The sequence below is a fragment of the Pyrus communis genome, chromosome 15 (assembly GCF_041283825.1).
Source record: "Pyrus communis isolate YQ-2024b chromosome 15, ASM4128382v1, whole genome shotgun sequence".
NCBI lineage: Eukaryota > Viridiplantae > Streptophyta > Magnoliopsida > Rosales > Rosaceae > Pyrus > Pyrus communis.
In genome coordinates this window covers 26,605,854-26,631,045 of record NC_142579.1, presented here as the reverse complement: position 1 = coordinate 26,631,045, position 25,192 = coordinate 26,605,854, and the positions used below count along the sequence as shown (strand labels likewise).

The 25,192-nt window shown below is 36.6% G+C and overlaps 1 protein-coding gene, 1 non-coding gene and 1 pseudogene across 2 annotated transcripts; 2 read left to right on the top strand and 1 right to left on the bottom strand.

Moving 5' to 3' along the window:
• The first annotated feature begins 1,347 nt into the window (after nucleotides 1–1,347).
• LOC148690795 (uncharacterized) lies at nucleotides 1,348–5,180 on the top strand (annotated as a pseudogene).
• A 3,345-nt stretch (nucleotides 5,181–8,525) lies between these two features.
• Nucleotides 8,526–9,241, top strand: LOC137744765 (uncharacterized). The gene is made up of 3 exons (XR_015957092.1): nucleotides 8,526–8,666; nucleotides 8,763–8,861; nucleotides 8,952–9,241. It is a non-coding gene; the product is annotated as an uncharacterized LOC137744765 (transcript).
• Nucleotides 9,242–9,287: 46 nt separating this feature from the next.
• On the bottom strand, nucleotides 9,288–13,755 carry LOC137744756 (putative methyltransferase PMT24). Its single transcript, XM_068484552.2, has 8 exons — nucleotides 12,138–13,755; nucleotides 11,893–12,042; nucleotides 11,066–11,336; nucleotides 10,836–10,946; nucleotides 10,489–10,663; nucleotides 10,132–10,404; nucleotides 9,842–10,036; nucleotides 9,288–9,760 (listed from the first exon to the last, which is right to left on the bottom strand). Exons 1-8 carry the CDS (start codon nucleotides 13,620–13,622, stop codon nucleotides 9,538–9,540), a joined length of 2,883 nt encoding a protein of 960 aa, XP_068340653.2. The 5' UTR covers nucleotides 13,623–13,755; the 3' UTR covers nucleotides 9,288–9,537.
• Between the last annotated feature and the right edge of the window lie 11,437 nt (nucleotides 13,756–25,192).

Sequence of the window (25,192 nt, the reverse complement as noted above, 5' to 3'; positions counted from 1 at the left end):
AAATTATCTTTTTGAATAATGACACATGTTGCAACAAGAACGATTAAAAATCTTATCCGAAATTACAAATAAAATTATTTTTTATTATTTTATAAAATAAAAAATATTAATATTTTATTGCCTATTGCCATGACTATTCAGTGTAGGGTGGAGATGCAAAAAGGAGTTACTATTCACTCAAAGAGATTGAATTAGGGCTGGGCACAGGCTGGGCCCAATTTTGAAAGAACTGGACCAAACCCAGGTTTAAAAGAAACTGATCGGGCCAGGCAGGATAATGCAATTTCAGAATCTAGAATCGGACTTAACCTAACCCGTTTGAAACGGGCCGGTTTGGCTGGGGTCCACGGGTCCAGTAACAATTTATTTATTTATTTATTTGTCAAATCCCTCTACAATTGCTGAAGACAAATCCCAGCCAAGCCCCAAGAACAAAAACAGAAATAAATCCCTTCAATTTCATGTTGGAAATTTAATTCAAACACACATCTACCCACCCATTACACCAAATTCAAACATGTTGAAAATTTCATGTCTTTCAAGGTAGCCAACATACATTTCTACATTCACTTTTAGTTAAAAACCAAAGATTTTTTGAAAATCCATGGATGTGCAAAAGCAATAAAACAACAACAACCCATAATAGAAAATCCATCAAACATGTGTGTTTGATGTGCTGAACAGAAACATGAACTATCACAAGATAGAGGTCAAGATTCAACAATAGATTTAAAATTGGAACATAATAGTGGTCAAGATTCAAGAACTCAACAAAATCCCTTCAACAGAAAGAGAGACTAATTTCTTGCATGCATTCAAAAATTAAAGCCACAAAAAAAAAAAAAAAAAAAAGAAAAAAAGAAAGAAACCCGAAGGAATTCCCTACAAATTGACAGGAAAAAAGACGATTGAGGATTTCAATGACCATGGATCGAGATCTGATGATGATGGCGGCAGACGGAGCTGATGATAATGGCAGCGGACAAAACTAGGATGGTGGGAGCAAGTCAGAATGAGAGATCGATGTTTGAGTGAGAGGAAATGAGCCAGGAGGAGAGATTGATGGAAAGAGAAAGTGAATAACTTAGATTAGGACATGTTAGAAACGGGTCAGGCCGGGGCCTCGTTCATTTCTATTTTAAGAACCACCCCATCCCGTTAAATTCGTATACCAACCCCGCCCTGCCCCGTTTTGTGTTCTGAAATTTTAGACCTGCCCCTTAAAAGCCCCAAATCACAGGTACCCATCCCGATCTGTGGGTCCTGGACCTGTTTGCCCACCCCTAGATTGAATAGGAAGTTGTTTGAAGACCTTTGTCTTGAACTCAGGCGCTAGCCAAACAGAACATGGCAAAACCAGAGAATGCCTGGACCCACACGACGTTGGCCACGAAAAGAAGAGCTATGGGCGCGTTTGGTACGTGGGATGGGACGAAATGGAGTGGGACAAACGCGTTTCGTCCCATGTTTGATGCACTAAATTATGTGGAACGCGCTGTCCCACAGAACGAAAATGAGTTAAATTTTCGTTCCACCTCCCCTCCCCCCTGGAACAAGTCGTTCCGTCCCGTGGAACACAAAAATAAAAAACTTTTAAGACAAAAAAACCCCTGAGCTTTTTCAATATTTACATCATCTAAATCATACAACAAACCTTAACTATCATTTTCTCTTCTTTACTGCTGTGAATTTCTTCATCCCTACATCTCCTCTTCGCAACCTTCATCCTCATCTTCTTATCCGTGAACTTCAGCTTTGCATCTCCGTTCCAGGTTTGATCTGATTGTGATTGTGTAGCCTCTCGGTCTCTCTTTCCTTGTATTTTGTAGTACTTTTGGTTTCTCTCTTGGTTTGTTGTTTGCTATTACTTTGAGTATCTACGTAGCTTTCAGCCCTTGTACCACTTTTTGGAGGCTCGCAATCAGAAACCTTACCCACTTGGATTGATTGAAACTAAACTCCATACCATCCATGCGACAACTGTTGAAACTAAACCCCATACTCTTACAAATCCTCTAATCTTAACTTTAATTAATTTTGATGTAAATTTGAAGTGGCATTATTATTCTTTTCTAATTTTCTTGTTTCGATTTCATTAACACCCAGTTCCTAATTTTGTTGAATTTTGTAGTGCTTCAATTTCTTTGTATTCTTTTCTGATTTTCTTGTTTTGATTTCTTTGTATTTTGTAGTGCTTTGATCTTCCTAATACTACATCTGCAACCAAAGATCTGCCTCTGTTTATCTGCTTACACTCCCCCTATTGAGCAATACTGCATTCAGAGGTATCTCTCTATCTGGATTCATTTTTTTAGTGTTCAAGTTTCGATTTTTATGTGCTGAAATCTAGAAATATGATGTCTTTGGGTTCTGTTGGATTAGATTGGGTTACATGTTTTGGATTTTCCTCTGTTGGTTCATTGCTGCTCAAAATATAGTCATTTTATATCTAATTTTCTGTACATTGACCTTCTAAATGTTAAACAAAAAATACAGTGACTATTTTAATTGAACAAAGAATCGTAGTGCTCGATTTTGATTCCCCTCACCAATGTATATGATTGTTAAGTATAATTGCTTGGCTTAGAAGTTTTTGATTTCTAGGAGGGGGAAAAAGCTAGAGTTTCATGGGGGGAGAGAGAAACAGGAGAGTAGGGGTGGAAGAGAAAAATGGCTGGGGTCTTTTGTACTAATTTTTTATTTTTATTTATTGGAGGTTTTGTGATAAGGGAGATTGCTCTACTGCAGCAATAGAAAAAATAAAAATTGTTTCAAGGAGGAGTGAAATGACTCCAATTTTAGGAAGTTTGTGCTTTTGGTTTGTCATGAGAAAGAGAGAACACAAAGTAGGAGATGAAGATACAAAATAGTAAGTTTAATTGTAATTAAAAAAAAATTTATACTGTTAGTGGAGGAACCCATCTGTTGGGTGAAGTGGTAGGTCTAAAAATGGATGTCATCCAGTGGAAGAACCCATACGTGGTGTTTATTTTACACAAGATGGGAAGACGTAAATAGTTGGAGGTTCATACCATTTTCCAAGTTCTTTATTAATGTGAATGCTTATGTTATTCTGATTAGCAACGTAAGTGAATAAATCGTTTTCGAACTTGTAAACAAATAATTGCTTACAAATTCATAAAACTTTCCACCATAATGAATTCCGATCTGCATCATAAATGCATGAACATATTAAAGGGGTAAAATTGCAAGTACTATTTGTTAGCAATAAAGGGCAAGGTTAGCTCCAATTTGGAAATTTCATGGATATATCCAATTCTTAATTTATCATGAGCAATTGTAGAATGCAAAGAAAGACGAGACTTTGTTTCATCTTCATCCATTTTCTTTATAACATGTTTAATGAAGAAATTTTAGAGAGACCAACACAAACATAACATGATCTTGAATGGCAAAGAAACTACTCAAAGCTAATTTAGCAAAATTTTACAATTTGTGACCCCATCCATATGTGAAATCCAAGTATCTTTGTGACTTCTAATTTGTTTGCTTGTTCTAACAGTGATTAAACTATAGATGTTAATTAACTTAATTTTTAGGTAATCACAAATTAGAAACTTCATTAATTACAGTACAAGCTAATATTGATGCTGCATCACTGATGCTTTCAGCCTATTGATGTTGCATCAGTGATGCTGCACTCAGATTTTCAGTGCATGACAAAGTTGATGTTGCACTTTAAGAATTGCAATTAGGATATGAAGCTCCATTTTATTTTACCATTTAATCATATGCTTGTAATTGAATCCTGCTTATGTTGATGCTCCATTCATTCATATGTTGTTTTTTTGCATGTGAAGGTGTGGATGAATATGAGACTCAATTCTTTGTTCTTTTGAACGCTTGGATTATAATGGCACAAGTCTTTACTGTGAATGCACAATTGTTGAGGTATAGACAACAACAAAGGAGCCAACGGGAAAGAGCTAGTTTAGAGTAGAGGACATTTGTTAGACTTCATGTTAGGAGAGAGGAAATAAATTGTATCACGCGATTGAGTGATACTAACTATTTGTGGGAGCTGCAAATGGATAGGAATGCATTTGTAGTTTTATGTGATTTATTACAAATTCGTGGTTGGTTGGTAGATGATGGTCATGTTACAATAGAGGAGCAAGTAGCTACTTTTGTTAACATATTAGCCCACCACAATAAAAACAGGTTCATCCAATTTAGATTCATTAAGTCTGGTGAAACTATTAGTCGGTATATCTGCAAAGTATTGTGTGCATTGTTCAATTTGCAAGACGTATTGTTTGCAAAACCAACCTCTATCCCAGAGGATTGCACGGAATCGAGATGGAAATGCTTTAAGGTAAGCATCATAGTAAAATCATTAATAACAAAAGTATTTGTAGTTGGTAATTAATCTAAGTTTTTCTTTTGTCTAGGGTTGCTTAGGAGCGCTAGATGGAACATACATAGAGGTCACTGTGTCTGAGGTCGATAGACCAAAATATAGAACAAGGAAGGGTCATATAGCAACTAATGTGTTAGGTGTATGCACACATGACCTCAAATTCATATATGTGTTATCCGGTTGGAAGGGATCAGCTACTGATTCGAGAGTTCTTGGTGACGCTATTACTAGAGCTAATGACCTCAAGGTTCTAACCGGTAAGATAGACAAGTACCTAGTATTATTCCTTACCTTTGTTGGCAAACAACTAAAATTTATTATCAACTAAAATAGTTACATACTATTTGGTTGATTCCAGATATACGAATGGTGAGGGTTTTCTGGCACTGTGTAGAGGCACTAGATACCATTTGCAAGAGTGGGAAGACAATTCACGTGCAGCTAGGAATCATGAAGAATATTTTAATATGAAACACTCACGTGCTAGGAATGTCATTGAGAGATGTTTTGGCCTCCTCAAAAGACGTTAGGCTATCTTGCGAAGTCCTTCCTACTATCCAATCAAGATTTAGGGACAAATGATCACCGCATGTAGTTTACTTCATAATTTTATCAAAATGTATATGGCAGTTGATCCTGAGGAAAATGCAAGGCTTGCGTTTGATGAATTGCCTATAGGGGAAATTTACCAGAGGTATTAGCCTACATTGAAACCGTTGAGTCAAGCCAGAAATGGACTCAATGGAGGGATGATCTTGCAATAGAAATATATGATGAGTGGAGAGGAAGGAGGGCTTGAAAATTGGTTAACATGGTAGTTGTTGTAATTGTCTTTTATTATTTGATGACATTTTACTGAGATGATTGCTGTAATTGTTTTTTATTGTTTGAAGACTATTGAGATGTTTACTTTTAATTGTTCAAATTATCAGCAAGAAGAAAATACTAACAATAAAGTAAAAGACAAAAAATAAACATTTAGCAAAATAACTTGCAGCAAACTGATTGCAATAACCTTTTAATTTCTTCATATTGTAGAATCAAGCATATGAATATAAAAGACAAAAAACCTCTGGTTACAATGGCTTTTTCATTTCTTCATTTTAGTCCTTTCCTACTTGCCCGTAAGTTGTCTTACTAGCTAATATTGATGTTGCACCTACTGATGTTGCATCACTGATGCTTTCAGCCTACAAATGTTGCATCATTGATGCTTTCAGCCTACTGATGATGCATCAGTGATGCTGCACCTATTGATGCTACATCAGTGATGTTGTATACGAAAACCAAAGAGTTACAATACTGCCCAAAACAACAGTGAAAAAAAAAAACATATATATTGTTCACTAGATTTGCTTTTTAATTGATCATATATATTGTTCATTGGATTACCTTTTCCACTAGGAAGTAATTTAACTTTGTAAAAAGCTGTAAGTAGATATTAACTTAATTGCATCATGTTTGCTCCACTAACAATATGTTTCTTTGTTTTACATATGTAATATATAGCTTCTTTGATAGATTATATGGCCACCTCACGTAATTGGAATGATCATGACGATGATGTACTACTTACCATCCTTGAGGAGATGGTAGTTGATGGTGTTAGGTGTGAGACCGGCAGTTTTAAGGCTGGTACATTTGTAATAGTTGCCACCAAGATGAGGGAGATGACTCCCGACATTAATATAGAGCCAAAACATATACAAAACAAGTTGAAGCGTCTAAAAGAAAAGTATTCCTCTGCATATGACATGATGAATACCTCTGGATTTGGTTAGGATGACCAAAAAAAAAAAATGTGTTGTTGTGGATAGTGACGATGTACTTCAGTTGTGGGTGAAGGTACATTTTGTTTCTTATTCTTTTTCAATTAGTTGCTTTAAAAGTCATTGATTTCTTTGGGTTCTTATTGTAGAAACATCCTAATGCATCTTACAAACCAAATAAGCCATTTCCGTTGTATCCATGCTTGTGTACGGTGTTTGGGAGAGACCGAGCCACGGGTAATATAGCTGAATCAGTAGCAGATGCAATCGAAAGCACGGGATTGGAAAATAAGGATGGCGATGAGACATTCGAGATGCCTCCAACTTCACTTACCCCATCTCCTTCTATTGGTACATCCAGTGCATCTCAACCTATTAGGAAAAGGAAGAGGAATAAGAATGATGTTGATGCAAATATTGTAGCTGTTATCCGTGAAGGTTGGGATAAAGCAGTTACTGAAATGAAGAATTTAGGTGAAAGTTTTACTTTGAGAGAAGCGAAATCCAGGTTACCTTCTCAGCTTCAAGCCATGGGTCTCCTATATGATCAGGTGCTGAGAATTTCAATGAAATTAGTGAAAGATACTAATATGATGAGTATTTGGTGTACCTTGGATGACTCTCACAAGGCAGATTTCATTAAAATGTATATGGATGGCATCTGTGCATTATGGGGTTTAGTATGATATAAACTACATCAACTTCTGGAGTTTAGTGAGACATTATCTTTCTTTCTTTTTTTTTTTTTTTCTTTTTTTTTTTTTTTTTTTTTTTTTTTTTTAATCTGAAGTCAGGACGAATGTTTAATTTGAGATTTTATGTTTAAGTTCTGGATATTTCATGTTTATTGCTTTAGCAAGATAATATCATTAAACTTATATATTTTTCATCCTTGCATGACAACCATTGCCATAGACATCTAATTGTCTCACAGCTCAACTTATAATATACATATTGTTTGACACAATTTGCATTTCAATGTGATGACGAAGAGATGAAAGTAGATTGTGTCAAAGATTCCAACATAGCCATTAAATCAACGGTTGTTCTACCACACCAACCTCTTCGTATATAATTCATCACATATACATAACAATATACATATTGTGGCTACACTGCCATGTGCCAAGTGCCAAGCCAATGGCATGCTCTCACCCTATTATTTTTTAAAATCACATAAAATTAATTGACGTATTATCCCACTAAATTAATTATATGAGCAACAAAGTACAAATACATGTCTCTTGTTTTCTGTTATACACGGTACGAAATATGAACACATCCAAGTATAGTGTACAAAATATATCATAGATAAGCAGCAGCAACAAGAAAAAGAAGAAATTTTTTTTTTTGTTCCGTCCCATCCCAAACATTGTACCAAACAACAAACGGAACAGGGATAAATTAGTCATTTTAATATTTTGATTCCGTTCCGTCCTGCATTTACCAAACGCAAAACGGAACAACTCTCTCGTTCTATCCTGCGTATACCAAACATTACATGAAACCACTATTCCGTCCCATCCCGTCACATTCCGTCTCGTTTGCGTACCAAACGACCCCTATAAGCATCTGAATCGCCACCAGAATCAACCCCCAATGACCTCCACCACGCCTACCCTTCTGCGCGCGCACCACCATCCAGAACAACTCCATGGTCGACCGCAACGGCGATTCAGCAGCAACATCAACAAAGACCCGAGTCCCTCAACCCATTGAAGCAGCGAAGCCAAAAGAGGAAGAAGGAAAGTCAGCAGAGAAAGCATCTCCGCCTCCGCCGCCCTAGAAGCCGGAGCATGGCGATTGCTGCGGCAGCGGATGCGTACGGTGCGTGTGGGATGTGTATTACGACTAGCTCGACGAATACAATAAGTTGTACAAATGTGATTCCAACTCCAAATAGCTTGAATTCGAATTGATGTTGTAGATCTTAAGATAATTTTGTAACCAGATTTCAATTAAAAGATTGAATATTCACAATTTGTTCAGATTTTTTTTGTGAATTTTGGCATTGTTTTTGCCTGAATTTCTCGATGAAAAATTAAATTTAGAAAAAAAACAAATAAAAATTGGGCGAATTTGATGAACGGGCCTGCCAATTAATGGGCCCGGCCCAATTATTCTGATATAACGGAAAATGATAACATGTTTGGGAATGGTGTAACAGCGGGATCGCGGTGTCGTGGTGGGAAGATGCGTAGGGCAGAGTTATTGGGCGGTGCTGTGATCGCGGCGGTGGCGGCGACTCTGCTACTTTTTGGAAACGCCTTCGTTGTGGAGGCTTCGGCTTCGTCTTCGGCGGCTATCTGTTCAGCTATCTGTTCTATTTGTTTCTGTTTTTGCAATGGTTCGTAATTTCGGCGTAAATGTTGCCTCTGTGTGTGTTAATTTAAGTGATTCTGGAACGAGGATTCTGTCATTGTGTGTTGTTTTTGTGGCTAGGTATTGCTTGCATGCCAAGCGCATATTTGCTGAACTACATGAGCATCCGTTTGTTGTCGATCTTGATCTTCGATGTATGAAATAGTTACGTCTTTTTTGAATTTTTGATCAGCTGCTTATGTACAATGCAATAACGGTTTGGATTTAACTCTTGGAACATATGTGTTTAGATGATGGAGCTCAAATTCAGGGTGTTCTTCTAGATGTGGTCGGCTGAACCACTGTCCCGCAGATTTTTGTGAATGGAAAGCACATTGGCGGCTCTGATGGTGAGCTCTCAGTGTTTGTGCTTGTTTTCATGCTTTTCATCTGGCATTGTTCCCTTCAATCTGCTTTTTTAATTTTTGACTACAATTCAGACCTCAAAGCAGCAGTTCTGAGTGGCCAGCTTCAGACTCTTCTTAGTATAAGTTGAGGAGATATGTTAAATGAAGAGACACGAGCGCGGATATGAAGCTGCATATGGGAATTAATGAGTTAGTTCTCTGACTTTGATGTACCTCAAATGATAGTGATGAATTAGCACGATCTCATCGATTTTCCCCAAAATTTGAGAAATTGCGTGCATTTGATAACTAGCAATCTCAGTTTTCCATTTTTGACACACTAAGATTTTCTGCAATCCAAATTGAAGTAATGATTCGACGACTGTTTCTTTTGTTGATGTCACTGATACAGAAATGATAACGCCTTCGTTTTCTAGGTAGGTGAATGTAATGTATATGCGTCTTGCATTTGAGTTTTCAATAATTACATGTATCTCACAGGTTTACATGCATTTAACAACATGAACAAATACATATCAATCTTGTTCAGTCATGTAGCAAAACTAGATTGCATCCGAATTGACCACGATGCTAAAAATTGGTTAGCACATCACTAGTTCTGGAGTACAAACAGTTTGAGATCACGGTATATGAGCTGAATGCTGTGTTTCTGCGTATGTTAAGAAGAATCTCTATCTGCATATGTGGTTGGCCGCCAGTTGCCTTTCTGCGCACTGAGCATTCCTTCTTGGTTTTTGGAGACGGTTAGACTAACTTCCCAATGCAGGGACTTCAACAAGTTCTCAACCTCCCCAATTGTGCTCGACTCATCCCGGACTATAAACTTACCTCCTGGTCTGACAATCCGATCAACCTCTGCCAGTACCGGAGCGAGTTTGCATCTGGGAAGCGAAAACAGTACATCTGGTTTACCATGACTTAGAGATCATAGAAATGAATAGCAACATAGATTTAAGTTGTACCTCTTTTTAAGCTTTGAAAAGAGATGATCTGCATGAAGTAGGTCATAGGTTCTGGGGTAAGTGCTAAACGATTCACACCAGTCATGGTAAATTCCGAAAAGACCCCGTTCGTAGATTATGGGGAGTGTATCTGGTGAATCTACGTTCACAACATTCATGACCCACACTTTAAGGTCCTTCAGAGCTGCAGCAAACCTGCACTCGTATGAGCACAACTTAATTGAGATTACCGCTTAGAATTAAGTAAACCTAATTACATTAATAAAAATTCATCGATAAATTAGCAGTACCCTCCATAAACAGCTCTCATATCCATACAATTTCTGACGTTCGACCAGTTGATACCCAAACTCTTCATGTAAGTGTTACTGATAACACGTTTCCAGTGCTCGTAATCTGTTGAAAAATCTTGGGGCGCTGGCTTCCCATAGATTCCCATCTGGGAGCTGTTTAACCAGTAAGGTGGAGTCTGCAGGCGACTAGGCCACTTCTCAGGCCATTTAGTCCCTCTCTCGGATTTGTCTGTGGGTACCCGGTGCATGCATCCCTGTAGAGGTACGTACCTGTAGGGACGTATGTATATATAGCCCAACTCATGATAAAACTTAAAGACTCTGAAATTCGTTCATCAATGGAAACTTGGTTACCAGGCAGCATTAGGGTCATCATCGTTTTTGCACATAGGAGGCTGCTTTTGCTTTCTTTGGTCGTAGCATTGATTTGAGGTTGGTTTACGGTAGACGGCGGCCGCAACTAAATTTACCTTGTCGTTCTTGATGGCTACAACCTCCCAACACATGGAGGCCGTCAGTGCAGACATCTCTACAAAATTGAAACGACCTCTGTATCAGTTTTGATCGGTGCCTCACTAAATGAGGGAAATGTTCCCTTATCAAACAGTTTGACGTTTGTTGTTATCAGACTGTCAATCAAGCGGAACAAGAGAACTTTCCTCGTTAAACTATACTCGTTCATAACAAATTCGGTACCCTACCCTTCCAAATTTCGATATCCTCTTGTTCCTTCCTGTAAACAGGAGTGGCTGACCATACGAAGTAACCCCCGGGCCGCAGAACCCGGTTCAATTCCAAAAGAAGCGTACCACCTGCAGTGTCATAACAAGGAAACCTTAACAATGTGCGTGTAAATTATAAATGTGTGTGCCCTGTTAGTCAAATGCTTATTCCGTTAGACTGTGAACCTAAATAACACATTCTGACCAACCTTCTCTGTGCCAAGGGACTCTGCATCTCGCACAATGCACGACATCGAAGACCCTGCTGGGGAAGGGCAGCCTCTGAGAACCCATGACTGCAGAGATTGCAGGTATGCCTCTCTCAAGGGCAAACTGGACTTGAGCTTCGTGTTCATCTTTCGGTGCAAACGACATCGTTAGAACATCTCTGTCGAAGAGATATCCACCAAAGCTTGCAACCCCACAACCAACGTCCAATATAACTCTAGTGTGCCTTCCCCATGCGATGTTCGGGACTGCCTGCATGCAACTTAACAACATTAATCATCTATTTGTTCCTATGTTATTAGCACTCAATTTCTACCAAATATTAACTAAAGGCTTATTTTATACAAAAAGATAATTAGTAAAGACCGATGTGCGGATTATCATGAGAATTTTAACGAAAAACTCCCAAACATGCAGCAGCAGAATTAGGAATACGTGGATTGGTCACTTACTTTCATAAAGAGCGAGGGTGCATGCGATTGGATTGTATTGACTTGGAATTGTATGATATCTAAATACAAAGGACATATGTTTCTTTGTGAGAGTTATTTAACTTGTCACGTAATCAGACTGTCTTACTAAAGATTTTCTGCTTGTAAACGCAATTGATATAACGTGTTCAATTAATATGATTACTGGTTAATTGACACATTAACTGTCACACAAGCCGGTCCGCCCGGGGGCGTGAACGAATGAATCATAAGAGCCATATATCTCTTACCATCACTCATGAAGTGTGATAACAAAAACATTATCTCCAATTTTAATAAAAAGTAGAGGATTTTGATCAAAGATGAAGGATGCTTACGGTTTCAAGGAAATCGATGTACACGAGGGCGCCATGTATGAACTGCGTCCCGCCACCGGGAAATGTCAGAAACTCACCGGAAACCTTCACCCAGTTCTGGTGGCCCTTCACCTCCGCCAGCAAAGTGTGCGGCACATTATGATACCATATCTGCCAGACCACAATTAAAAAGTTACACCCCCACGAATCCAACCGTTCAAATAATTCAATCACACACGATCCTACAAATCTTACATATTTCGCACCTTGTCTCTGCTTTTCGGCCACGCGATGGATTTTTTGTACCCCTCCGGTAGTGGGACCAGGCACGTGGGCCCCTCCGGCCGGCAGTGCCTCTCCCGGTGCTCGAAGTGTTTGGTTGACCGCAGTTTTTTCAGAGCCTTCTCGTTATCCAAACACGGTATATAATCCGGACCCGCCGTGACGTTGCAGAGCTGCCACGTGTATCCATAGATGCCGTCCTGACTGTCCGATTCGTCCTTGCGCCTCTCCTTCTCGATCTCCGACTGCGCCGCCTGCGTCGACCACGACTTCTTCGACTCCTTCGACTCCTTCCGAACCGTGTTGTCCCCACTTAATAGCGAATCGCCCGAGTTGGACTCAGTTGCCGGACCCTTGCTTTGATTGGTTGCATTGCCTCCGCCGCCGCTGCCGCCGTCCTTCTTCTTCTGATCGGAGTCGGAGTGCTGCTGGGTTTTTTCTGGGTTCTTTTTGTTCTGATCGGAAGGTGTTTGTGAAAAGTTCTGATCGGTAGATTCCTTGCTTTGTACTTGCAGGCTGGCAACTGCATTGCTCGTCTCGTCCGAGTACTGCAACTGTCCGCTTTTGGTCGCGTTGTATTCCCAATTCTGTTGCTGCTGCTGCTGATCGTTTTGGGATTCTTGCGATGAATTCCCCTGCTTCCCATTGCTTAGAAATTCTTGTTCTTGCTGTTGCTGTTGTTCCGACGATGCTGCATTTTGCTGCTGATCTGCATTATCCGATTTCTTATCGCTTTCGGAATTATTATTCTTGCCATTGTTGTTTGTGTCTTGATGCTCTTGTGAATTGCTCTGTGAATTGTTTGTTTGATCATTGCTTGTGATATATTGATCGCCGTTCTTTTCGGATTGATCGTCGGCACCCTTCTGTTTTTTATGATCAGATTGATCGTCAGAATCCTTCTGAGTGCCCTGTTCATTGTGGTCAGCTTGCTGTTGGTTGTGTTCCACCACTGAGCCGCTCTGATCCTCAGCCAATTGCGTCTGGCTGATTTCTTTCTCCTTGTGATCTTTCAGCACTTCGCTAGTATCTTGTTTATTATCACCGCCGCCACCTCCGCCGTCGCCAGTACTACTTTGGTCTTGGTCTGATGAACTAGTACTACTACCACTACCCTTTTTAGAATTGTTCAGCTGATCATCGGATTTGATGGCATCGTCGGGGAGATCACCCGGATTGTCTTCAAACGCCTTCGGTGTTTCATTAATATTATTGTTCTTGTCGTCGTCACTGTTTGTATTTTTGGTGATCACTTGGGCCTGAGCATCATCTGAGGAAGCATCGTCTGCGGAGGCGGTCGTGGCAGTTCGAGCACTTGTGGAGGTTTGCGGGACTCCTGAGTTAGCGTAGTTGAGCATCCACACGGCCAAAACGCACACTGATATGAACACCATAATCGTCACAGTAGAAGCGTAAGAATTCGACGACAAAGACCGCTTGTTGCTGCGCGACCTTAATCCTAGCGCCATTGTGCTGTCTCTGTCTTTGCGATTGGGAGAGAGAGATCATTTGAGTTCTGTTGATTGGAAAAGAGGATGTGATTAGTGTGGAAGTGTGATTTAATTATCTGAGAGGATCTGTGTTTGTGGAGGAAGATGAAGTGAGAGGGAGAGAGAGACAAAGACGCATTCCAAGTTGGAATGTCTCAAGATCCAAAGGAGTCGGACAATGGCATTTGTTATACAATCAAATATTTGGGTTTCCATGCAAACTAATCTAAATATTGCAATGTAGGGGTGGGCATCAAACCGACTGAACTAATCAATCTGAATTATATTGGTTGGTTTGGTTTGGTTTTGATCAAGAAAAAGTAACAATTTAAAAACCAAATCGAACCGATTTTTTTTTTGGTTTTTGGTATTTTTGAAACCAACTAAAACTTAATCAAACAAATCATGTATTTTTTAATTAATTAATTATTTATTTTACACACGTCAACTTATTATAAGTTATTCAGAGGTCTTACCATACACATATCATAAGTCTCAACATATGATAAGTTGTAGTAACTATTAACAATTAGGAGATTTATATGTATCTTATGCTTATGTGAGGTTGCACTTAATAAATTGTTTGCTACAACATGAGATTTTATTTAATTAAAACATAAAACTATTTGACTTCATAAACTTTTTATATTCCGAAAAATTTAACCTTTCAATGCAATTGGAATGCATGAAATGTGTGGATATTTAAAAGATAGAAACTCTTGAAATGGTGAATATTTTTATTTATGTGTTGAATAAGCTCAAATTAACAGAACCAAACTAGATCAAACCGATTAACAATGGTTTGGTTTGGTCTCAATAGCGCTATTTGTCAAAATCGAACTGAACCGAATTGTTGAGTATTAATTGATGCAGTTTTTTTGGTATCAAATCGAATTAAACCGATAGGCGCTCACTCCTAATTGCCTGCAATGTATAGAGTGTTCCCTTGCATGCGTTGGGGCCCTTCCATATGGTTTGAGAGGTAGATAAATATGGGCCTTTTGCAGCCTCTTGTGGCACCGTGATGAAGGGCCCAAGTCTGATTTTGGGAGAGGATGATAATGAAAGTGGTGGGTTTGGTCCATGGTATATGCCCACAATAGGAACATGAAATCTCAAAGTTTGTGGTTGTTATTTGGAGATTTGATTCAAACCCAAACCCCAAAACTGGGGATTGCGACAAGTATGAGAGTCAATCTCACTTTAATCTATGACTCGGTTGACGTCTATGATTGAATTAAATAACATACTGAATTCAACGCAAGATGAATGAAAGAAATGAATGTCAACTTCCAAATTTTGTTAAAACTAAAAATTGATATCAATCTTTTCCTTTAACAAACATGATCTAGTGAGTTATCTACGAATCCATAGTTGTCGAACATGGTCCTAAAGTATTTCACCACTGAAGATTCTAAGCCCCAAATCTCCACGATAGCTAATTTGTGCCTTGACGCCTATAGGGATCAAGGTGATCCCAGGCCACCCGAAGTCCGAAAAATATATATAGGAAGGTTTTCTGAGGATCCTCTTAATATTTGGTAGGGTCATTTTTGTGCCTACTAAATGTTTGATGTAATGCATGCTAGGCATATCTCGATAGGTTGTGTCGACAACACTTGACAAATTTTCTCTATATCACTCATTAGATTCCTTCAACATATGCCGCTGTCTATTGGCATGTGTGCAACATGATTTGGCTGACGACAATAAGCCCACCAAACGTTCGAACAAATGCCTCAGTGAATAAGTTGAATTTTTTTTTCTACCTAAAAATCTTGAACATTCCCGGGTAGACAACATCTTTGTTGATAAAAGACGTCTAGAACAACACATCCCACCACAACCCCCCCCCACGCACCCCGGCGCCAAGTACATTTTGCTTGAATGAACACAATATCTTAGATTGACAATTGTCATGTTGAACCCAAAATAACCAGAATTAGTTGTCATGTTAAAATTAAGTGCTCATTTCGTTATGTTAATTTTCACTTTTTTTTGCTTGAAAATAAAATTTGAAATTAAAACAACTTAAAATATATATTTTGTTGCTTCAAGTTATTAGCATTCATTTTGTGTCTTTCTTTGTATGTTTCTTCCACATTTCTCTCATGTATTTCCTTCTATTTCACACACAAAATAAAAGCTAAAAACTAAAAACTAAATGATTATTAAATGGGACCGAAATTGTTGATAAGTTGAGTTTATTCTTGGGTAAGATTTAATAATGTTTTTGTGGTCGAACTGCAGCTAGAAATGATAAAAAATCTTCAGACAACGACTGCATTGTAACCAAAGAAACAAGAACAACCAGATAAAATGTGAGAAATTTAACGAGAGCATATTCATTTTCAAACTGATCGATCAAGGCCCCATTAGTTTAAACACCATGCGTGCTTGCTTGTATAAGATATTGAAGTCCTTTCTCCTTCTCAGATGAGGACTTGGAAGAGGAGGAAGGGCAGGCCTGTCCTTGTGATCTTCCTCATCAGGATAAGAGAGTTTATCAGACCCAGAAACGGACAGGTAATTAACGACCATCCATTGCCTCCAATAGTATTAAAGTTTCAATTTATAAACTTTAAAAGGAACCCTAGCTAGCTATATATCTATATATCTATAAGAAACGCGCCAAATTTGAACCCATACCATCAGCTACACAGACTTTGCATATGATCACTTAATTACATGCATGCAACCCAGGTGACAGCACCGCCCTTTCCAAGGGACCTCACCTAGCTATACCTAGTTTATATATAATCCTCATCGTCTCCAATTGGCCATTTAATACTTCAGTACTATCGTCTGCAGATCTAATCATATTGGTCACCACCTTAATTACGAGTTTAGTTAGGTCATTTGGGTAGTTAACTACATATCTTAACTATTACTAGAGTAATATTTTAGCCGATTATATATTAATGGTGTAATAACATAACATATCACATATAATCTGATACAAGTGTCGGTTGGATAGGCTCCATATCAAACTCTTAGCTATACCTTGTCCATATATATAATCGCCATCCCATCCGTAATATCCATTCAATCATATTAATAATACCACCTTCACTACAAGTTTACTTGGGGCATTTTAGTAGTTAACTATCGGTCGTTCTATTACTAGAATATTATAATCTCTTACTTAATGCATTAACAATCTAACAACACCACACATCTAATAAAAGACTAGGGTTTGGAGGCTCCATCAAACTCATAGCTCACACAGTCGAACCTGCTCGTAAACAAGTTTGGTTTGACTTGATCAGCTAGGGTTGTGGAGCTCGAACAACCCTAATGTTGAGTCTTACATCATATGGAACAAAGTCTTTGGGTTAAGTTAAGCCCTACTAACTAAATATAATTACTTGCTAACAAATTCACAAGTATTAAACCAGTTATCTTTGTTTGATCACGAGAGAATTATAATAATTGTTGTTGCTCTTCCCTACCATCAAATAAACTAATAAAGTAGAAACTAATTACTTGATGGGTAACCCATTGACTTGGATTACGATATCACTACACTATTCTGAGTTTGATTTTTATCGATATTGCATGTCTTTTATCTCTTTGATAGTCAGCCATAAAGAGATTTCGAAACAATATTGACGACCAGTAGAACGAAAACGAGTGGTTTATATAAATTCAGCTATTATCTGGGTGTTCAAAGAGTAATTCCACATACTTTGTTTAAAAGAACATATAATTAAGTTAAATTCTACCAATTTTTAAACTACTTAATTACAAAAAAAAAAAAAAAAAAAAGAAGAAGAAGAAGAAGAAAAAAAACTACTTAATAAGTATCAAACATCTTGTGTTGCCAAATAAGGAAGTGACTTTCACACACTATTTTTAGTGTCTCACACACTCCTCTTTATTTAATTATGGTCATCAAATAAGATAAATCATACATAATCAACAAATAAAATTAAACAAGTGTGTAAAAAAGGTTAATAAAAATATGTAAAAATTATTTCTCGCCAAATAAACTAGTTATCAAAAGAAAAAATAAATACCATACTTACGGAGACAGATATCTTATATTTATAAGGATACAAAGGACTAACTGAGAAATTTAAGCCTTTCTAACTTAACATTTTACTCCTTCGAAGTTCGAAGTAACCAAAGAAAAAAGGGAGTTTTAACGAAAAATCCATGATATTGTTCATTTTAATAAAAAATTATATTTTTACACTAAAAAGTTAAATCTGATACTATTCATTTTACTCTTTATTTTGTCCATTATCGTTAAAACTTAAAGTTTTCAAACTCTTTTCATTAATTTTCCTAAGAAAAAAAGAACAGGGTATCAAAGCCAAAGGAAAAGGAAAACTAAAGGGTGGTCAATTTATACCATTTACTGAGTGACTTTCTTAAAGAACTACAAAATAATTACTGAATAGAAGAAAATAGTCTAATATATAGTGCATGATTGTGAACATATTATATAATAATGTAAAGTTGTGTTGCCAAAAAATATAAAAATAAAATAAAAAATCAAAAGGGTTCATGGCAAAAGTTTGATGTTACCATAGTGTTATTTGGGCGGTGCATCACTTTCACCATGTACTAAGTAGGATTTATTGGATGGCATTTATGCTCTGCCTGTCCAATCGAGGCAGTTTAATCATGAAAATTCCAAAGGCACACTTGCATCATGTTACCAGCATTATCTACCCCTTTTCACAATTAATTACTGTTCAGGTTTGTACAAAATTAATAATTAAGTAATCAAAAGTTTATACTTTGAAAGATGAATGAGATTCAGGATAAGTGTTCCATTTAGTTGAAGTGAACCCAGAGCATCTATAACGAAGTCTTTAAAATGTTAAATGGACAAAAAAACAGTAAATATTGAAGTATATACAACTCCAACCCTACCTTTATTACGAGAGAGGATCTTTGTCGGATTCTCTTCGTGAGGATCTTGGAGATTCTCCAATCACATCCGTTCATCGTGCACCGTGCAGCCAGTTTTCATCAGATACTATTTATATTCAATTTTGAATAAAAAAAAAATTTACAATGATTGATTTAAGGATCCTCACTCCTTTATTATCCCATGTATAGAGCTTGATGTTGGAATTGACATCATGGAATGAAGACACCGCATTTGACATCTTCCTTGGAGATGTACCATGCTACCACTAAGGACAAAATAGAAAAGTTTATTTGAAACTTAAAATGACAAACGGATTAACGGTGCAAGAATTATTAATCTTAAAGGTTATTTTTGTTAATTATTAAGTTGAGTAATGTTATTTAGACATATACAAAATTGACACGCTTATCAGTACTCTTTCTAGCTATTAATGACTCTACCTATTAAGAGTGTTTTAATTTTATGTGTTTGAATTACATTATATTTTAAATTTGTTTTATGTCCTAGACCACAAAGGTGGTTTACCAATAAAAAACCACAGGTGCAATAATTCACTAAAAAGAAGCTTCATGATGGAGGTCTAAAATTCTTTAAGACAAGCTTAAGTGGCAAAACGTGACCATTTCTACCTAATAACAACGACCGTACACAAAGTTAAGATAATCATCTACATCTCTGTTTAACTAGTAACTTTGGAACTTAATTAATCAATTTGAACATCCAAGAGATTCTCTCTCTGTCTCTCTTTCTGTGTGGGCAGTTGTACGTGTCTCCATATTTGCCTGCATGAGATTATAGGCAAGCCATATATTCTTTTTACATCATTTCAATCCCTTCACATCTTTCATAAAGGTTTATGCGTCATGCACAGCCCTCTTCGATGCTTTTGTTATACGTCTCTATTTCTTAATCCACAATTTTGGTTGGGAAGCTAGACTTTATGAAAAGTTATAACCTTCTTTACTCACTTCTCGGTTGCTGTTGCTCCTATCTATCTATGTTACTATTAAGTGGCAAATTATTCGAGTACTAGATAACCATATTTGTACAGTCGTATGTTTTTTTCTTATCCAAGGAATAGTCAAGCGTAACAAACCTCCCTCCAAACACCAACACCAGTCAAAATTTGTTAGATAATTATTAGCGTTTGTAATTTGGTTCATAATCTTTAACTCAGATGTGCATTTGTGAACAGTTGATATTATACTTCTCGGTGTCCAATCACGAAGTTGAGTTCCTTTATTCTTGCATGTGTTGTAGAAATCTTGGTGTTTATATTTTGGAACTGTTGTAATAATTTTGAGATTTTATGTTTCATATTTTGTTTTAATTATGATTTTGATTGGCTACCTAATCTAAGACTTTCTTTAATTCTTGGATGTTCAAGTAAAGCATCTTAAGTAAAATTCTCGTTCCACATGATCAGGGAATCTTAATCGTGTGAGTGTGTATTGGGGAAGGAGGGTTCTCGTTCCATATCTTTCCCAATGTAGAGGTCCAAATATCGAATAAATTATGTGTGAAACAAGAAGGAATATTCATTTGAGCATTTGGCTTCCTAGGTTTCTAGTTAGTCTTATGAAACTTCATTTAAATTGAATTTGTCGGATCCAATGCTTGAGGAGATACTTTCTTATATTGATTATGGCACTTTTTTCTTTTTGGATGAAAATAGGTTTTAAAGGTTTCAAATTACTAGGTTTATCACCGCATCCATTATTATGACATGTTTACTTTTTTGGTGCGAAGATAAGAAGAAAAAGAGAATAAAAGAAACGTGTGTATAGGATAGACAAGCCGCACTTTGATTATTCCATACCTTTATATTTGAGATCGTCATACCCAAAATCAATGAAACTTTATTGCAAATTTATTTCTTATAACTAAACATCCTCTAAATGAATTATCTTTAATTAAAATGCATGCATATTTCACCATCTATTTAGAGAAAATGTTACTTTTTTCTTCTTTCAAGTTTACGTATTGCCTAATTTCTCCCAAATCTATTGCTATTTCCTTCCTAATATATATTGAAATAATCCACAGCTCAGACTCCCCCTACTCATGACCATCACACATACAACAGCTCTTAAAAGCTTATTATCTTAAAGTAATTAAGGAACATTCGGAAGATAACCAAGCTGATGAAGAGGACAGTAACAAGGTTCATGTATCTTCATAGCTAGTCATCATCTTGTACTTGTTTTTAAAAAAAAGAATTAAGGTATGAATTTGCAACTTACTATTTCTAAAGGTAGTAGTGCCATTCAAAGATGCGTGATCGTATGAAAAGTTGGGGTATGATATTTTGTTCATTTGTACTATGAGATAAACCAAATTCATCCAAAGCATGAACGATTCACGAGAAATTTAGAACCCTAGTTGGTTAGAGATAGGGGTGTGTTATCCACACATCTCATTTTATTTTTCACATATTCCTTGATAATTTATATTCATTGATCTTTTTCAATTCATCCGATCTGATGATTGAAAATTAAAAATGTGTGTGAGAAGTAAAATATGATATGTAGATATCACATCCCTAGAAATAATCTTTGGTGTGATCCAATCAAATCGCCACACTCAATGTTATAAAATTATTAAATATAATACATTTATTTATTAATATTATACTTTGAGTTATTTTGATAAGAAACATTAGGTGACTCTCGTACATTAAAAGTTTTCTTTCTATCTTTAATTTTCTTTCTATCTTGTCATCTAGCTGATCTCCACAGAACTAATTATTAGCCAAAAGAATAACAGTTTATGCCTTTGATCATTGATATATACACACACACACACACACACACTTGTCCGCATCACCATAATTAAAATTTTGAAAATCCATTATGCTGTGTCTAAAAGTGCAATAGGTGCGAAGATGGGCAAGTCAATGACCGTAGCTAAAGTTAATTAGTTTTTTTTATTTTTTTTATTTTTTATTTTTTTATAACAAAGTTAATAACTTAGTTTAATTTGTAACATCTCATTTTACTTCTCACACATCCCTTAATAATTTTTGTCTGTTGATCTTCTTCAATTCATCCGATCCAACGATCGAAAATTAAAAAAGTGTGTGAGAAGTAAAATGAGGTGTGTGGATATCATATCTCTTTATACCATACTACCACACGTACCTGTAAATATGTGAGCTTGTGGCTAATTAAGTTTACTGAAGTCGTTATTAGTTAGGGAGCTAATTAATTAGGACATATGAAAGCACTTTAACCCTACTGAAAATGACTGGACAGAAAAACATAACGCTGTGAATTGTTTAGAAATTGAACACCCTAATGAATCAACTTTCTATCCAAATCTTCCAATTTGAGGGTTAGGGTTAAGGGATTCAGATCCTCTCCTGAGCTAATGGAGAGGATCCTCCTGACCCATCATTGTGGACCGTTGGATTTTTATTCAACGACTACAATTATTATAACTTTAAAAGAACCTCCCATGTTGTAGCCGTTGGATAAAAATTCAACGGCCTACGATGATGGGTCAGGAGGATCCTCTCCATTAGCTCAAGAGAGGATCCAAATCCAGGGTCAAGCCTATTGTCTAATATATATTGTATTCAAGATGCAAAATGGTCGGTCTCAATATTGTTTAACTTTTAGTTAAGTAAACTAAGAGGAAAGTTATTTCAGAACGATCCTTGTTTTTGAAATAATTTTTCAGATTGAATATGTTGATTTTAATTTGTACAATAAGGTCTCTTTTATTAGTTTGCTTAATATATTAATTAGGAACAAATAATTATATTAGCAAAACAAATTGATACATGACATGCTGGTAATAAGGTGCCATGAAAATTAGTGTGTTATAATCAAACATGATAATTTTTTTTTGAGTATTTATCAATAGTAGCCAGATTTAACACCCAATTTCATAAATGTCACATTTTATAAAAACTTTCAAATATAGCAAAAAACTCATTTGAATAGACCTAAATGCCCATGAAATCCAAAACACTTGAATAGATCTACTCTACACATTTGTACAAAGTGCAACACGGTGAGGGGAGTTGGTAAATGTCGTGGAGCAGTTGCGGGTGTTATTCAATAGTCCACTAATTGAGTACATACTTGAAAATTTACCGCTCACGTCTGAAACTCAATCGCTACCGTTGATACAATATCGTCTCAGTAGAATATGCTTTGTACAATCATCTTAGCAAACATGATATTAGTTGAGGTTTCTAACTCATTGAAATCAAATTTCAATTTAACTATGCTTACGAATTTCTCTTAAATTTGCTGGAGAACAGAGATTTAAAACAATAACGTTTTCACAAGAGGATTGTTCCAATTTAATTCTTGCTTCTATTACCCGCAAATCTAATTAATATGTAATTCCGATTAGCAAGTTCTCAATTATTCCAGACCTCACAAACCAATCAAAACTAAACAATAGGGTGAGTGTGCGAAAATGCTGCTTTCAACAATGGGAGTGAGGGTCTTGCCACCTATATTTATTTGGTTGTCATTTTGAGGATATTTACATCTATTTAAGTGAGTTTTTTTTAGTAAAACGGGCATACATTTGGACAAAACAAGAAGTAACGAGCAGGTGCCGTGAAAATTAAGCCATACTTTCTGTGATCAAAACAAAAAATGAGTTATAAAACAAGACGATTGCTGATTCTCTTGAAAGTGATGATGGAAAATAAACCAGGTACAAATTTGTGTTTATTTCTTCTTCTTTTAGTTGTTAAATATCACAGCAAATAAACCGATACTTCAATATTTACTGTTGGAGTCGATGGTTAACGGCAAACTCTCATCATGGGTTAGGTTTCTTTGATCAGTCAGTCATAATTTACTTGCAACAAATTATATTCTTAAGGTTTTTTTACTTATTTTTTTTCATTGATAAAAGAAGTAAATTAGAAAAAAGGGGTTTTGATTAGCAATGACATTAAAAAGTTACATATAGTTGCAATTTTTTTCTAAATTTCTTGATGTCACGGGGTGACAACAAATATAGGCACCTCTTACTCTGAAAAATAATTTGATTCCACATGCATCTACGTAAGTAGACCTAAGAAGTAAGACCATCCTCCATCCAACAGGCCATAAAGAAAATTAGGCAAAAAAATAATCTCCAAATTCAGCGGTCCTCTCCTCTTGGATGGATTATTGCCGTTAATATAATCTTGGATGGATTCTTGAATTCCTCACTGTTCGTTTGTAATTCGTCGTTGAGCGATGAGTTATGTGCTATCGCCTTCCAACGATGAATTGTGGTCTCACTTTCCAAAGAAATGTAATATGATGGAATTACTTTCTTGTTTATTCACAGAACTAGGTTACACACACAATGTACATCATGATCCTACTCTATTGCCTATAATCAAAGGCTAATTGAGAGCTAAATAAGGAAGTAAATCACTAACTAACAATTTACAATATTTGACTAATCAATCAAAGATATCTTCTTTAATACTCCCCCTCAAGTTGGAGTGTATATTGATAACACCCAACTTGTTAAGCAATGTTTCAAAGATCGTACTCAATGCCTTGGTAAACAAATCAGCTGGTTGATTTGTTGTTCGTATATAGGTTGTTTGCACCATCCCTACTTGAATCTTCTCACGCACTACGTGACAATCTATCTCTATGTGCTTTGTTCGTTCATGGAATACCTGATTTGAAGCAATGTGTATAGCGGCTTGATTGTCACAAAATAGTGTAACAGGTTGTGCATAATTTACTCTCAAATCTTTCAAAATGTTCTTCAACCATGTGACTTCACAACATGTAGTGACCATAGAACGATACTCTGCCTTTGCACTAGAATGAGATAGTACTATGTTTCTTTGTTTTCCAAGAGATAGGTGCTTGACCAAGTAAGATGCAATAACCAGTTATCGATCTTCTAGTGTCTTTACATTGAGCCTAATCAGCGTCACAAAACGCTTGTAATTGCAATGAACATGTAGAAGGTAGAAATATTCCTTGTCGAGGAGCCTATTTAATGTACCTGAGACCCTTGTGCACTGCTTCAAGATGTGGCTGCCATGGTTTATCCATGAATTGACTCAATACATGAACTGCATAAGTCAGATCAAGCTTCATGATGGTCAAGTAAATCAATCTCCCCATGAGTCGCCTATACGGAGATGGATCACTCAGTAATGTCCCATTAGTTTGTGTAAGGGACATGTTTTGTTCCAAAGGAAACTGTGAGGTTTTTGCACCAAGGAACCCAGCATCTTCTAATATTTCCAACGCATATTTGTGTTGACATAAAGTGATTCCCTTATTTGATCTTGCAACTTCTACCTTTAAGAAATATTTGAGCTACCCCAAGTCTTTTAGTTTGAAACGTAGGAAAAGAAATTGCTTAGTCTCTTCAATCTCTTGTAAGTTATTTCTTGTGAATATCACATCATCAATATAGACCAGTAATGCTATGAAACTACCTTGACGACTTCAGATGAATAGTGAGTAGTCAGACCATGATTAATGAAATCCAGCAACCTTGAGAGCATTGGATAGTTTGATAAATCATTGTCTCGAGGCTTGCTTTAAACCATAGGGGGATTTGTTTAATTTGCATACTCAAGTCTTCCCTTTTCATCCGAACATAGGAGGCAATGGCATATAAAGATCTTCATACAAATCACCATGCAAGAACGCATTGTTCACGTCAAGTTGGT

Coding starts and splice junctions, on each gene's coding strand:
- LOC137744756 (XM_068484552.2), bottom strand. CDS start 13,622: ATGGCGCTAGGATTAAGGTCGCGCAGCAACAAGCGGTCTTTGTCGTCG. Junction 10,947..11,065: donor AGTCCCTTGGCACAGAGAAG/GTTGGTCAGAAT, acceptor ATGACACTGCAG/GTGGTACGCTTCTTTTGGAA. Junction 9,761..9,841: donor TTTTCAAAGCTTAAAAAGAG/GTACAACTTAAA, acceptor TTCGCTTCCCAG/ATGCAAACTCGCTCCGGTAC.